At 63.1% G+C, this 12,318-nt stretch overlaps 1 protein-coding gene across 3 annotated transcripts in view; it reads left to right on the top strand.

Annotated features, from left to right (window-relative positions):
- Window positions 1-12,318, top strand: part of ASPSCR1 (ASPSCR1 tether for SLC2A4, UBX domain containing) — a gene marked incomplete at its 5' end in the record, with an annotated part of 30,537 nt that overhangs the window by 17,862 nt on the left and 357 nt on the right. For 2 of the 3 annotated variants that reach the window (XM_079724809.1, XM_079724810.1), the window contains 7 exons: window positions 6,510-6,649; window positions 6,887-6,968; window positions 7,334-7,400; window positions 7,845-7,907; window positions 8,466-8,518; window positions 11,888-11,939; window positions 12,175-12,244. In XM_079724809.1, the coding sequence (XP_079580935.1) occupies window positions 6,510-6,649; window positions 6,887-6,968; window positions 7,334-7,400; window positions 7,845-7,907; window positions 8,466-8,518; window positions 11,888-11,939; window positions 12,175-12,244 (527 nt within the window). Of the gene's footprint in view, window positions 1-6,509; window positions 6,650-6,886; window positions 6,969-7,333; window positions 7,401-7,844; window positions 7,908-8,465; window positions 8,519-11,887; window positions 11,940-12,158; window positions 12,245-12,318 lie in introns of all 3 variants that reach the window. The other variant, XM_079724811.1, reaches the window with a different exon arrangement.

Below are 12,318 nucleotides of genomic sequence, written 5' to 3'. Positions count from 1 at the left end.
AGCCCCCAGTCTCACAGGCTCGTTACCTGGGCCCAGAATCAGCTTTCGAAAGCAGAGCCTTGTGGTTGGGGTGAGCCAGGGCTAGGGGCCTGACTCCCTTCGGGCCTGCTCTTTCTGGGGACCCCTAGGTTTGGGGGCCAGAAAACTCGTACCGGGGCTGGCTGTCTCCTTCTCCACCCTAAAGGCTGTGGCTCTCTGCATCTCTTGGGAACCTGCTGACTCCCCAGGGCTGTGTGGGGAGTGGCCTGGTCTGGTGCCAGCCTGATAGGTGGTTGCTGTCAAGCGCAGGATCCCAGTGCGTCCCCGAGCGCTGACCCCAGGGGCCCCAGGAAGGAGGAGTCCTGGGGAGGGTCCGCCTGGCCGCCAGCAGTGTGTGTCTTTGATCTGGGAGCCCCAGCAGCTGGTTGATTGTGGAGCGTCCCCCGCCCGCCTGCCTCGCGCCTCCTGTCACACTGACAGCCGTGCACCCGGAGGCCCGGCTGGCCACATGCTGTCTGCTTTGTGTCCCCTCGAGTCCTGGGGGAGGGGAGAAGGGAACAAATCAGAACTTTTGGGGGAACTTCAAAGGTACACTTTAGTAATCAAAAAGAGTTTCCAAGTTTCCCATTAATGTTTTGCCTGTGTGTGGTTTTGGATTTGAATGAAGAGTCAGAAGAGACAGGATGAAATACAGGCAGGTCCTCGGCTGAGGCCCAGGATGGTTTACAGACCCGGGCGGCTCCTGCCTTTGATGTCAGAACATTAATTATTAGAAGGTAGTTTTACTGGCCGTCAGAACCAAATGCGGAGAGAGGCTGGGGCTGCCCGGCGGCCCCTGGCCTGTCCTTTGAAGTCCTTCCGCTGGCCCAGGAGGCTGCCCCGCAGCTCTTTGTGCTGCTGGGCCGTGCTCCCAGCCGGCGTCCCCCCACGCAGCTGGCACAGGGGTTCGTGATCAAAGGCCCCAACCCCCTGGGAAGGGCGGGCTGACTGCAGTCTCCCCTGCCTGCCCCTCACCCTCCAGGGGATGGTCTCATCTCCTGAAGACATGGCCCCAGGGGCTTACTCCGCACCTTGCACCCATGTCTCAGGGCAGGCGTCAGCTTCGCCTCTGGCTGTCCCCGGTTTACGGGAAGGTTTAGAACACGCAGGGCTGGGGGGAGCCTGGCCAGGACCTGGGGCCTGGGGTGGACCGAGAGCAGTGCCCCTTGCTGCCCTGCCACCCGCCTCCTCTCGGCCCGGGGTGCTTGTCCATGACATGCCCCCAAGAGCACAGCCCGCTGTCCCCCCGTGTGTGGGCCCAGGGCGTGGTGTGAGCCTGTCCCTGCCCTGCCAGTGTTTGTGGACAGTCCTGGGGCTCTGGCCTTGGCCTTAACTTGGGATGCCCTTTGAGGTTTGCTGGCAGGTGGGTCAGCAACTTTGAAGGCCCCAACTGAGTCTTGAGGCGTTGTTTTTTTTTTTTTTGTGGTACGCGGGCCTCTCACTGTTGTGGCCTCTCCCGTTGTGGAGCACAGGCTCCGGACGCGCAGGCCCAGCGGCCACGGCTCACGGGCCCAGGCGCTCTGCGGCATGCCGGATCCTCCCGGACCGGGGCACGAACCCGTGTCCCCTGCATCGGCAGGCGGACTCTCAACCACTGCGCCACCAGGGAAGCCCTTGAGGCGGTTTTTAAAGCCTGGTGACAGGCAGGTGCCCTCCAGCTGTCCTTGTCATGCTGTGTCTCAGCCATTACTGGACTTGCGGGAGAGACAGATGCCCAGCCTGCGAAGCCATGGAGAACCAGTGGGCAGGGCGCCCCAGCTGCCAGAGTACCCCTTGGAACTCCAGAGCTGCCCTCAGGGCCAGGCAGCCTTGTTTGCAGGCCCCCATCCTGATCGGGCTCAAGGGGCTCCCTCTGCGGGGTTTCTCCTGGCCCTTTGGTCTGCTGTGTGCGTCCACCCCTGGGTTTGCTGGCCTGGAGCAGGCGTCTTCCCCTGTGCATGAGGAGAGCCACCCCATGCCTTACATTTGCTTATTTCAGTCCTTTGGGGGTTCATGCACTGCGTGCACAGACAGGTGGGGCCACGCCAGGGCACTGGAGCCACCGGGTTTCAAAGTGTGCCTGCGTCACTGTCGCAGTCCAACGTTTCTCTTCTTCTTAAAGATGCTCTCATTTTTCCTGTTGGAAGGCGGGCAGGCCCAGGTGTGGACATTGGCCCAGGGCTGGGGCAGGCGTGGCCTCCGCCTGTGCCGCTGGCAGGCCCAGCGAATGAGGGGCTGGAGTTCAGTGCAGCCTTGCCCGTCAGGCCCGGCCTCGTGCTGGCACGTTGCTCCCTCCAGAGGGCGGCCGGCTTGGAGAGTGACGGAGGCTTGGCCTGCGTTCCTCCCGCGTAGTGTTTCATTTCAGCTCCAAGCCTCAAGGGGAAACGCTTCACATTCCCTGTTACCAAAAACCATTGTCAGAGGACAGTCTGGGTAAGAGGGAGGCGGGAGGGTGGGAGGAAAACAAGAGCCCTCACAGGGAAGCTGGAAAATCTGGGGTTGAGGTCACCTCCAAATAGTTTTTACATTTTTTCTCCCTGTGTCATCACGTCCTGGAAAATTACTGTCAAGAAAATGAAACCTCAGCAGGCAGTGGGGCTGCTTTTGACATGAGGAGACCCCTGTGTGCCCAAGTGGGTTCTCAGCCACTCGTGTGGCGGCCACTGGAGCATATCCACTGGCTGTTGGGGGAAGCCGTGGGCCTACGTCTCAGCCCAGAGCCCCGTCCCCTGGTCCCCTCCAGGCCTGGCCTCTGACTGCCTGTGGCATGGGGCTGAGGTTAGGCAGTGCCCTCACACCTTCCTCCCCTCGGGTCTCCCTCGCAGGGTCCATCCTGGTGTGACAGAGGCTCTTTCCGAAGGCACTGGTGGCCGTCCACAGCTGGTGGCTGGTCCCCAGGTCCCCGTGGCTGAGTGGCGCAGGTGTCAGTCCAGTGTCTTTGCAGCCTCAGGCCGTCACCCAGGGCCTCCTCTGAACATCACCCGCAGAGGGTGCTCCTGCTCCCCCACCTCTGGAGGGTCCTTTCCCTCCCAGGTGCCCTCTGGGCCCCTCGCCCGTATCCTGCAGTTCGCAGACAGCCTGACTCGTCTGCTCTCTCCGTCCACCTCCCTGCCTTCTGGTCTTCTGGGTGTTCTCTTGTCTTAATACCCTCGGTGGAGGCTGGGACAGGGGAGTCTTTGCTAGGGTCGTGTGCTTGCAGGAAATGAGAGACCCCTGCTGGGCGTTCCACCAGAAGGATCGGGTCTCTTGTGGCCCCGCCCTTGGAGCCTGCAGACCCCTGCCGTTCCTCCCCTTGGGATCATGCCCGCGCCGTTTTCTCATCTGTCATGCGCTGTCATGTAGGCCCCCCCACCCAGTGGGCTCAGACCCCAGGCTCTGGCTGCCTCCTCATCATTCTGCCCTTCTAGCCGACAGTGAGATGCCCGCAGCGTCGGGGCCACCGGGGGAGGGACCGGCTCCTCTGGCTTTCCTGGGGTTAAGGGGTGGGGGCGGTGGGAGACGGGGCCGGTGCTGTGCTCTGGACACTGACAGCGTTCATGAGCTGGACCTTGAGCTGATGATGGAAAACCTGCGACTTTGGCAGGATGACCCAAGCCTGGTGACATTGGGTTCTTAGTGGAGGCGCATCCTATGAGTGGCTCCCTGGTAGGATCTGGAGGAGCAGACCTGGAGATTTGGGCCGTCAGGTGGGCCAGCTGTCAGGCGCGCTGGGAAGGTTCTAGGCCTGCCACCCCACCAGCATCCTCGGGCACCAACTGGGAGGTTCATCTTGGAGGTCCATCCTGGACCCTGGGGCTGTGTCCTTCCCTCGGCCAGCACACAGGAACCCAGTCCCCATGGTGAGGGCGCTGAGGCCCTCTGACAGTGGCCACTGTATGCGTTTTTTTTTTTTTTTTCTTAATGGTGTCTCATCCTAAATTTCTATTCTCCATCCAAAAACATCTCCAAAAATCCACCTAGGATGGGAGCTGTGCATGATAACTGCCCATGGGCGGGTAAAGGAACAGCAAATGAGGGCTAGATTGCCAGCAGAGCATTGGAAGTGAGCAGGGCCAGGGCTTGGCCTCCGCTGGCGCCGTGTGTGCCCTGCCTCCTCCCACGTGGAGTGGTCAGACCCACTCCTCCTTTCCTGGTCTCTCTCCTCTTTGCAGTGGAAAATCTGCTGGGCAGGCTACGTGGAGGTGTTTGAAGCCCCGTGGCTTCTCCCTCGGTCATTTGGTAGGACAGGGTGGTCCGTCCTACCAGCCCAGCCATGGACATCCACTGTTCTCATGGGACAGGGACCGCCTGGGGTCCAGTCATGGCGGCAGCTCTGGGACTTGGGTGGTCTGGCCCCTGGGCTCTGATGGGCAGCAGAGGCTGCTTGGAACCCTGGCTCCTCTGCCCAGGAGCAGGGAGGTCCCCAAGACGCAGGGCGGTGCAGGAGAAAGAGAGTGGGATCTCGAGGTGGCTCTCTCCCGGTGCTCTGGTTCCCGTGTGGGACCCCGGCTCCTGGCTGCTCTTGGACAGACAAACGGGCTCTGGAGCAGAGCTGAGGCATGGGAGGAGGGGTGTGAATTGAGGGTAGATTCAACGCGGAGAGAGATTTTTGTCTGCTCACTTTCTGACCGAAAGTCAGTGGTCCCTGAGCAGCATGAAGCCAGCAGCTGGTGTCACCTGCGTCCCTGTTCTGGAAGTTGTGGGAGGGTTGTGGGAAGTGCTAGCAGTCTGCAGTCCTCCAGGTTACCCCTTTGCTGTGCACTGGAAGTACCCAGGAGGACAAGGAGGCTGGAGTGGCCCCGTGCACTCAGGGTCGGGCTTCCCCAGCTGTGCCTCCCGGGGATCAGGGGGCCTGTCTGATGGTCAGGCTCAGCTCCAGGCCATGGATCACAAGTCACCCAATTGCTGGATTCTTGGGGTGACTCGTGTTCCCTGAACTGGGTCCTCGGAGGGCGGGACTGGGACGGGGAGGTCCCAGAGCTTGCTCGTTGGCTTGTGGGCTTTGTGCTTGAGCGCCGGGGGGGGGCCTGGCACTCATGGACACGGCGGTGCCCAGCTCAGCCACATCCACATCTGCCCTCACCCTCCCCCAGGAGCCCAGGCGAGTGCTTGGCCCTTCTGGAATGCAGGCGCTGTGGCTATGGGGGGCAGCCTGGCATCTTGTTATAAAAAGCTCTGGCGCGGACTGCCTGTGGGCTGCAGGAGGGTTGTGGCTTTGAGGGGGCGGCCCCCAGGGGCCTTGATCAGCCACCTACGGACCCCACTGCCCGGGCCTCAGCCAGCCCTTCCTGGCCACCCTGCCACAGTGCCTTGAGACCAGTGGGGCTTCCTGGCGAGAACCCACCTCCCTTCATTACGAGGAGTGATGCAGCTGTGTACTCAGGAATGGCAGAGACCTGCTGGCCTCGGTAGTCAAGGCCTCGGGTGTGGCTGGGGGAGCAGCCCTGGGACACCTGGCAGGTGCACTGGGCAGCTTCAGCCCTCGACCAGCCCCAGGTTGGTGAGTCTGACCTCTAGAGTGGGTGGGGCTGTAGTCAGGCCGGAGCGCAGGAAGGGATGATGGGAGAAGCCTGCTGAGCCCGGCTCCGAGTGTTGAAGGCAGGAGGTGGGATTTCGGTGCCAGGCTGGGGCGGGGAGGCGGGGGCAGGCGGGAGCAGAAGGCAGAGAAGTGACCTCACCCCAGATGGCTTGTGGATGTTCTGTGCGAGGGAGGGCAGGACCTGGCATGGGCCCTGCCGGCCCAGCTGGACACCTCTGTCAGGCTCGGCTCCATGGGCGGCCTCAGCGCCGTGAAGGTGTCTCCCCACATAGTCACTTGGGCTACACTCGCTACAATTACCCACCCGGAGGCACTGCGAGCAGAGCAGGCCCTGCCTTATAATTTCCCTCTCCGTTGCTGCCAATTAGGAGAGACGCTGTCCCTTCCTGTGTCCCCGCAGTGGGCAGAGGGTGGGGCCGGCTGCTCCCCCAGAGAAGGGAGGAGGGGTCAGCCTGGCCACGGGGCCAGCAGCTGGCAGGTTTTTGCCAAATCTCTAATTTGGGGGCTGTCGCTTCTCCTGCGCTTCCCGTGGAACCACTGACATGGCCGTGACCAGGGCACTGCTCCCCAAGTTTGTTCCCCACTTGGGAGACCCTGATAACAGGTAGCTCCCTGGGGCTCGTGGGGAGCCCCCACAGAGACAGGAAGTGAACAGAGATGCTGCTGTTCACCCACTGCCCAAGTACCCCCCTCAGCAGTCAGGGTGCCAGCTGACCCGGCTAAGCCAAGACCCCAGGGCCATGTGCCCTGTTGGTGAGTGAGGGTCTCAGTGTTAGTGTTGCTAAGCAGGCAGGCGTGGTGGGAGGGGCTCCAGTCCTGGACAGGCTCGGCTGTCCCATGCATCATCCTGGAGACCTGGCCCTGGCCATGGGCTGACAGGCGGGGCCGGCAGCACATGGCTCAGCCGGGGTCTGCACGGCCACCCCAGCCCCCTGGGGTCGGGAGCCTGGGCCCTTCCTGGGACCTGTATCAGCCGAGCCCTCTGCCTGCGCAGCCAGTGGCCCGAGACCCTGTGGTGTGCCACCCTGACCTGGAGGTGCTGCTCCAGGCCTGGCCTGCGGAGCTGCCTGACGAGTTCTTCGAAGTGACCGTGGATGACGTCAGAAGACGTTTGGCCCAGCTCAAGAGTGAACGGTGGGTGTGCACCTGGCCCCTTCAGAGACACCCGTGCCCTCGGCAGCACCTTGGAGGGTGAGGGGTCCCAGGCAGGGGGCTCCTAGTCCTGTCTGGCCCTATGTTGGGGAGCAGCTCACGAAGTCCAGGGGGACGAGGGAGAAACCCAGAGTCCAGCTGGTGTGGGGCCTCTGCTCTGGTTGGGGAGACCTGGGACCTTCACCACTGCCACCCCCAACCCCACCCCCCCTGCCCCAGGAAGCGCCTGGAAGAAGCCCCCTTGGTGACCAAGGCCTTCAGAGAGGCTCAGATGAAGGAGAAGCTGCAGCGCTACCCTAAGGTACCCTGGGGCGGGAGGTGGTCTGCACATGGCTCTGCACTGGGGCCTCCCGCGGCTCCTGCAGCCCACAAGCCACTGGCCATGGTCTCCTGTACTTCAGCCCAGGCCTACACGGCTGCGGTTCATTAATGAGCCAGGCAGCCGCATTCTAAGATGAAAAACATCAGTGTGTTTTCACAAGTGCACGTGGGTACTTGACTGGTCCTTGTGTCCAGCCCATGGGACCAGGAGCATCAGGGGGCAGCCAAGGTGAGGGGGTGCTGGCCCGTTGTGGCCGGGGGACCTAGCCATCGTGGGCCCAGGGGTGTGGACGCCTGGATTGGACTCCAGCTGTCCTGTTGACAAGCTGGCTTGTCCTGGCCTAGGTGGTCTTGAGGGTCCTGTTTCCTGACCGCTACATCCTGCAGGGCTTCTTCCGCCCCAGCGAGACCGGTGAGCAGCCCCATCTGGGTGTCCAGGAGGGCGGGGCGCCCTATGAGCTCCTCCAGGCTCCTTCCCTCCGGGCCATGGGGCAGGCAGCGGGTGCAGGGCTGGGGGCCGGCTCACGTTGGAGGCTTGGCAGACCAGCTGGGCAGTACCCGTGGGACTGGGTGGCCCCATGCACCCATCTGTTCTGAGCGTGGGTGGGACAGAGGGGCACCCAGAGAAGGGTGGACCCAGGGCTCCCCCACACCCGGTAGCGGGGTCTTTGGCCTGGGGCTGCAGCTCACCTGGAAGGAAGGCAGCAATGCCACCAGTTCTGAGTGGGGTTCTTGGTGACCTTGGGGAGCGGGTCTGCACACAGGTTGGACCTGGCTCGTCCCATTGCAGAGGGGGCCCGGCCCTGGAGTGGGTCTGAGTATGGGATCCCTGCTCACCCCACCCTTCCTCCTTCAGTGGGGGATTTGCGGGACTTCGTGAGGAGCCACCTGGGCAACCCCAAGCTGCCGTTCTACCTGTGTAAGTGCTTTTCTGGGACCTCCTGCTCAGCAGCCCTGGCACCTCGCAGTTGGGGCTTGAAGCAGCTTTTCCCACAGAGACAGCATCATGGGGCAGGCGGGTCCTGTGCTGGTGTCTGAGCATGAGTCCGGGACTGGGGAAGTTGGGGAGGGAGGTTGACCCTGCTCAGCGTCCCTGTGCCCTTTGCTTCCCACCTGGCCAGGAGCTGTAGGGGCTAGGGGCACAGGGGCGAGCTGCTGGCCGCCTTTGGAGGGCGTCTGGGTAGTGAAGGGTCAGGCCGCAGGGCTGCACAGGAACTGTGCAGGGCAGGTGTCCCCTCGCAGGTGAGTCTGCCCGAGGCCCTCTTCCCTACTTCTTGCTGGGTTTTTGCAGCAGTAGAGTGATGGACAGGGGGACGTGAGCTGAGGGGTACTTCAGAAATCCCTCAGCTGAGGCCTATGGCCCAGGCCTCCTGCTCACTCTCAGGCCTGTCCTGGGGCGGGGGGTGTGTGGGCAAGGGATGGGGGGGTGATGGGGGCGGCGAGGCATTTCCTGGTGCAGACAACCATCTTTCCGCAGTCATCACTCCTCCAAAAACCATCCTGGACGACCACACGCTGACCCTCTTTCAGGTACTGCCTGGCTGGCTGGTGGGTGCTGCCAGGGCTGGCCCGGGAGGGGCACCTGCCCAGAAGGGAGCGTGAGGCCACAGTCGGGAGTATGACAAGGCCTTTTAGAGGGGTGGACTAGGATGGAGCAGAGTGCCTCTGAAGTCAGTTTTGGGGCTTTCCAGCCTCCTCTGCCTCCTGCCCCGGTGGGGATGGGCCTGCCCGGCTGGCTGCCACCGTCCTGAGCCAGGACTGCCCGTGGGTCTGGATGAGAAGGGGCTGGCAGGTGGGGCTGCTTAGGGGAACCCCTTAAGGGCCAAGGGTCAGAGGCCTCGGCTGCAGGTGGCCAGCTGCACAGACTGGAGGGGCTGCTGCCATGCCTGCTGCCCTGCCCCTGCCTTTCCCCTGGGCCCTGTGGCCTCCTCTGGGAATGCCGTGGTGGGCCCTCCCTGCTAGCTGGAGGCCCCTAGAGCTCCCAGGGTGAGGAGCGTTGATCCGGTGCCCTGCTGGGCCACAGTCCAGAGCAAGAAGGAATGTCCTGTCCCTTCACCCCAGGAGAGCAGCCTGAGGCCTCCCCAGCCCTCTAGCCTAATGGTTTCCTCTTAAAGTGTCCTCAGATATTTTAATTAGTAACAGAGGCTGGCCTTTGTTAAGTGGCCAGCAGGCCCTGCAGAGGTCTGAGTCGGGGCAAGGAGGTCTGCTTGCTGCGCGGGGTTGCCACCGTCATGGGGGGATGGGGCCAGACCAGCAGAGAGGCTGGAAGCCCACCAAGGAAAGGAGTCAAGGTTGGTGGGAGCAGGGTGCTTCCCCCGCCCCCACTCCCCCTTCTCAGCCCCCTTCTGCAGCCCCCCGGGAGCCCCAGAGGCACTGGGCCTCCTTCCTCTATCCCCACCCACCCTCCCTCCCTCCCCACTCTCCCTCGCTGGCCAGCCTGTTGATAAACATTGAATTTGGAAGATGCTTTGGGATGGAGAGGGGCCAGCGTCCAGGCACCCCCCTCCAATTAGGAACCCTGGGGTGCTGCCTGTCCCGCCCACGTGGCCTGATTCCTGGTGACACTCTGCCCCCGCTACCAGCAGCCGTCTCCTTTCATCCGTCAGCTCGCCCTGGAGCCGTGGGGCCTCTGCTCGGAGTGGCGTCCCTGCCCGCCCGCGATCAGAGAGCTGGCAGGGCTCAGGGAAGGAAGGCTTCCTCCCTCCTGCGGGTTAGCAGGCGCGGAAGCTGCTGGCTTTCATGTCCCTGGCAGGGCCGCGTTCTGGCTGCCGGCTGCCCTGGAGGCTGCCCGGGGGCTGGTCCTGCGCCCCAGAAAGTGACAGCTCAGGGTGGGTGTGGGGGATGGCAGCCCAGTGCCCTTTCTGGCCACTGGATCAGGAGAGTGACTGTTCGTTGGGTGAGGCCAAGGATGGGAGGATGCAGAGGACCCAGTCCGGGGACACAAAGGTCCCCAACACCCCACGTCATACCTGCTTCCTGGGACTGAGCCCCCTTAGTGCTGGTGCTGCCCCAAGCCTCGGGGACCTCACTCGGCTCCCGTCTCAGCCACCCCCACCACTGCCTCACCCAGAGCCCCTCCGTCACCCTTAGTGATGCCCTTAGTGGGCCCTGAAGACCACCACGATCCATGTAGACCTCGTCAGCCTGAGCAGAGGGGTACACCCTCCCTCCTGGCGGTCATGGTGGTCTTCTGTGCTCTCCACTCACCCCTTTTCCAGTGGGATTCCCTGAGACACAAGCTGGCAGGTTGGGGGCTTCCAGCAGGTGCTGAGGAAAGGCAGGGAGGCCAGGTTCAAGAGGAGCTGCCTCGAGGGGCCCAAATGGATCCTTCAAGACTTCAAGCTCTGCAGCCCCCAGACGGCCCAGCTGGGTGGGTGGCCCCAGTGCCTGGCGGGTTGGCCGGGTCAGGGTCTGGCTTCACTGCGCTACCCTAGAAAGGTTGAGGCATTGTCCTACCTGTGTTTCTCCCCCCACCCCCCCAGCTTCCGGTGCCTCCAGGGCCCTGGGGCTGCCCTCCACCCTGCAGCCCATCTCTCCGCACCAGGCTGTGATCCCAGGCATCAGAGTGGGATTTCAGAGCGTTCACGGCCCTTCTCTGTCCCTTGGCTTCAACTGCAATCTCAGCGTTCCTAGGCCTGGCCTTTGAAGCTGCTTCTTATTAATACTCCCCACCCAGACACCAAGAGCTCAGAGCTGGACAGAGAGGATGTGCTCAGCTGGCAGCAGCAGCCCTTCCGCCAGGGCTAAGGACACAGAGCCTTGGGCAGTGGCCTCCCTGCTGCCTCAGGCCAGCTTTGGGGCTTACAGCCATGGTCTTCCTCGGGTGCAGAGGCGGGAATAGAGGCAGGTTATGACACTGGAGGGCTTCGGGATCCTCTACAACAGCCCTAACTCTGCACCACAGTCCAGCCCCCTACCTGGGAGGCCTCCGGGGGCGTTTCGGGGGCCACGTGATGTATCCTTGTCCCACACCTGTGCAGGTGGAGCCAGTCCTGAGCAGAAATCTTGCACCACCTCCCCCATGGACAGGCCTCCAGGAGGGGTGTGGGGGCCCCAGTGCAACACCCACCCTGCAGGACAGGCTTGACGCTGGCTGGCACTGGCCTTTGCTTATCAAGCGAGACCCAGTGCCGAGTCAGGGAACCCACCTGTGGGCTTTTGGGTCAAGGCAGTAGGCCTGGAGGCACCTCTCAGCCTGGGGCTCCCAAAGCAGCTTGGCTCCCAGAGGCCCCCCCCACCTTCCCCTTGTGCCGGGGCCCACTGAGGGTCCCTCCCCTGGTGCTCATTTCCTGTCCAGCTGCTCCCAGTGGATCTGGGCTCATACATCAGCCCCTACAAAGTGCCCCCGACTCCCGCACTCTCTGTTCTTTGGGCAGCACAGGTGAGGGAGGGGAGTGGGGGGCATGGCGGGCTGTGCCCCGTGCCCCTACCCATGCAGTTCTGTGTGGTGCGGTTCTGTGTGAGTCTGCATCTCCTCTGACCTCTTGACCTCCTGCAGTCTCTGCTGAGGGCAGGGGCTTCCAAGCTTAGTTCCCACCTTCAGAATGTCAGCTGTTAACCCCGGGAGCTGGGCAAGAAGGGGAGGTGGTTAAAAATGCCAGAGCGCACACACCACGAGAACTTCCTGTTCAGCTGGTGCTTGGGGCTGGCCCTAGGATTCTATGGTCTGATGCCCTGGCCTGGCTTGCAGTGGGGTTGGTGCCAGAGGAGGAATAGGTGAAGCTGGGCAGCGGACTGTGCGGTGGGAGGGGCCTGGTAGGGCCGTAGCCCTCCTCAGCAGAGCCCTGGGCCTTATGGGTGCAGCACCCACGAGGCCAGGATGGAAGTGCAGTGCAGCCCTCTCTGCCACCCTCCACGGTGCCCACTTGGCCCCTGAGCTCTCCTCTGCTGTCCCTGCAGGCAAACCTCTTCCCTGCTGCCCTTGTGCACTTTGGACCTGAGGAGCCAACAGGTGGGTGGGGCCCCCCTCTGCCCACCACTGCTGACCAGCCCCGGGCCGCGCGTCCCAGCTCATCGGACGCCCCAGAGCAGGGGACTTCGGGTCTGGGAGGGAGACCGGTGGCCCCGATACCCCCATACCCTTCTCCTGGGGGCTTCAGGCTGGGCCACGCCCCCCCAGAGCGGAGCAGCAGTAGGCAGGGGTACCCCCTTCTCTGTGGCCTGAGGGTAGGCTGGGCCTCCTGCAGGCATCTACCTGGAGCCCACGCTGCTGGAACACACCATTTCCCCGTCTGCAGCTGACGTGCTGGTGGCCAGGTGAGTGTCCACAGAGGGTGTGGAGAGCCCGCTGCCGCAGTGCCCACCACCTGGCACCTCGACCTTCGTTCTCA

The sequence above is a fragment of the Hyperoodon ampullatus genome (assembly GCF_949752795.1).
Source record: "Hyperoodon ampullatus genome assembly, chromosome: 19".
NCBI lineage: Eukaryota > Metazoa > Chordata > Mammalia > Artiodactyla > Ziphiidae > Hyperoodon > Hyperoodon ampullatus.
Note: the sequence above shows the minus strand (reverse complement) of the source record. Positions and strands in the feature narration are given on the sequence as shown.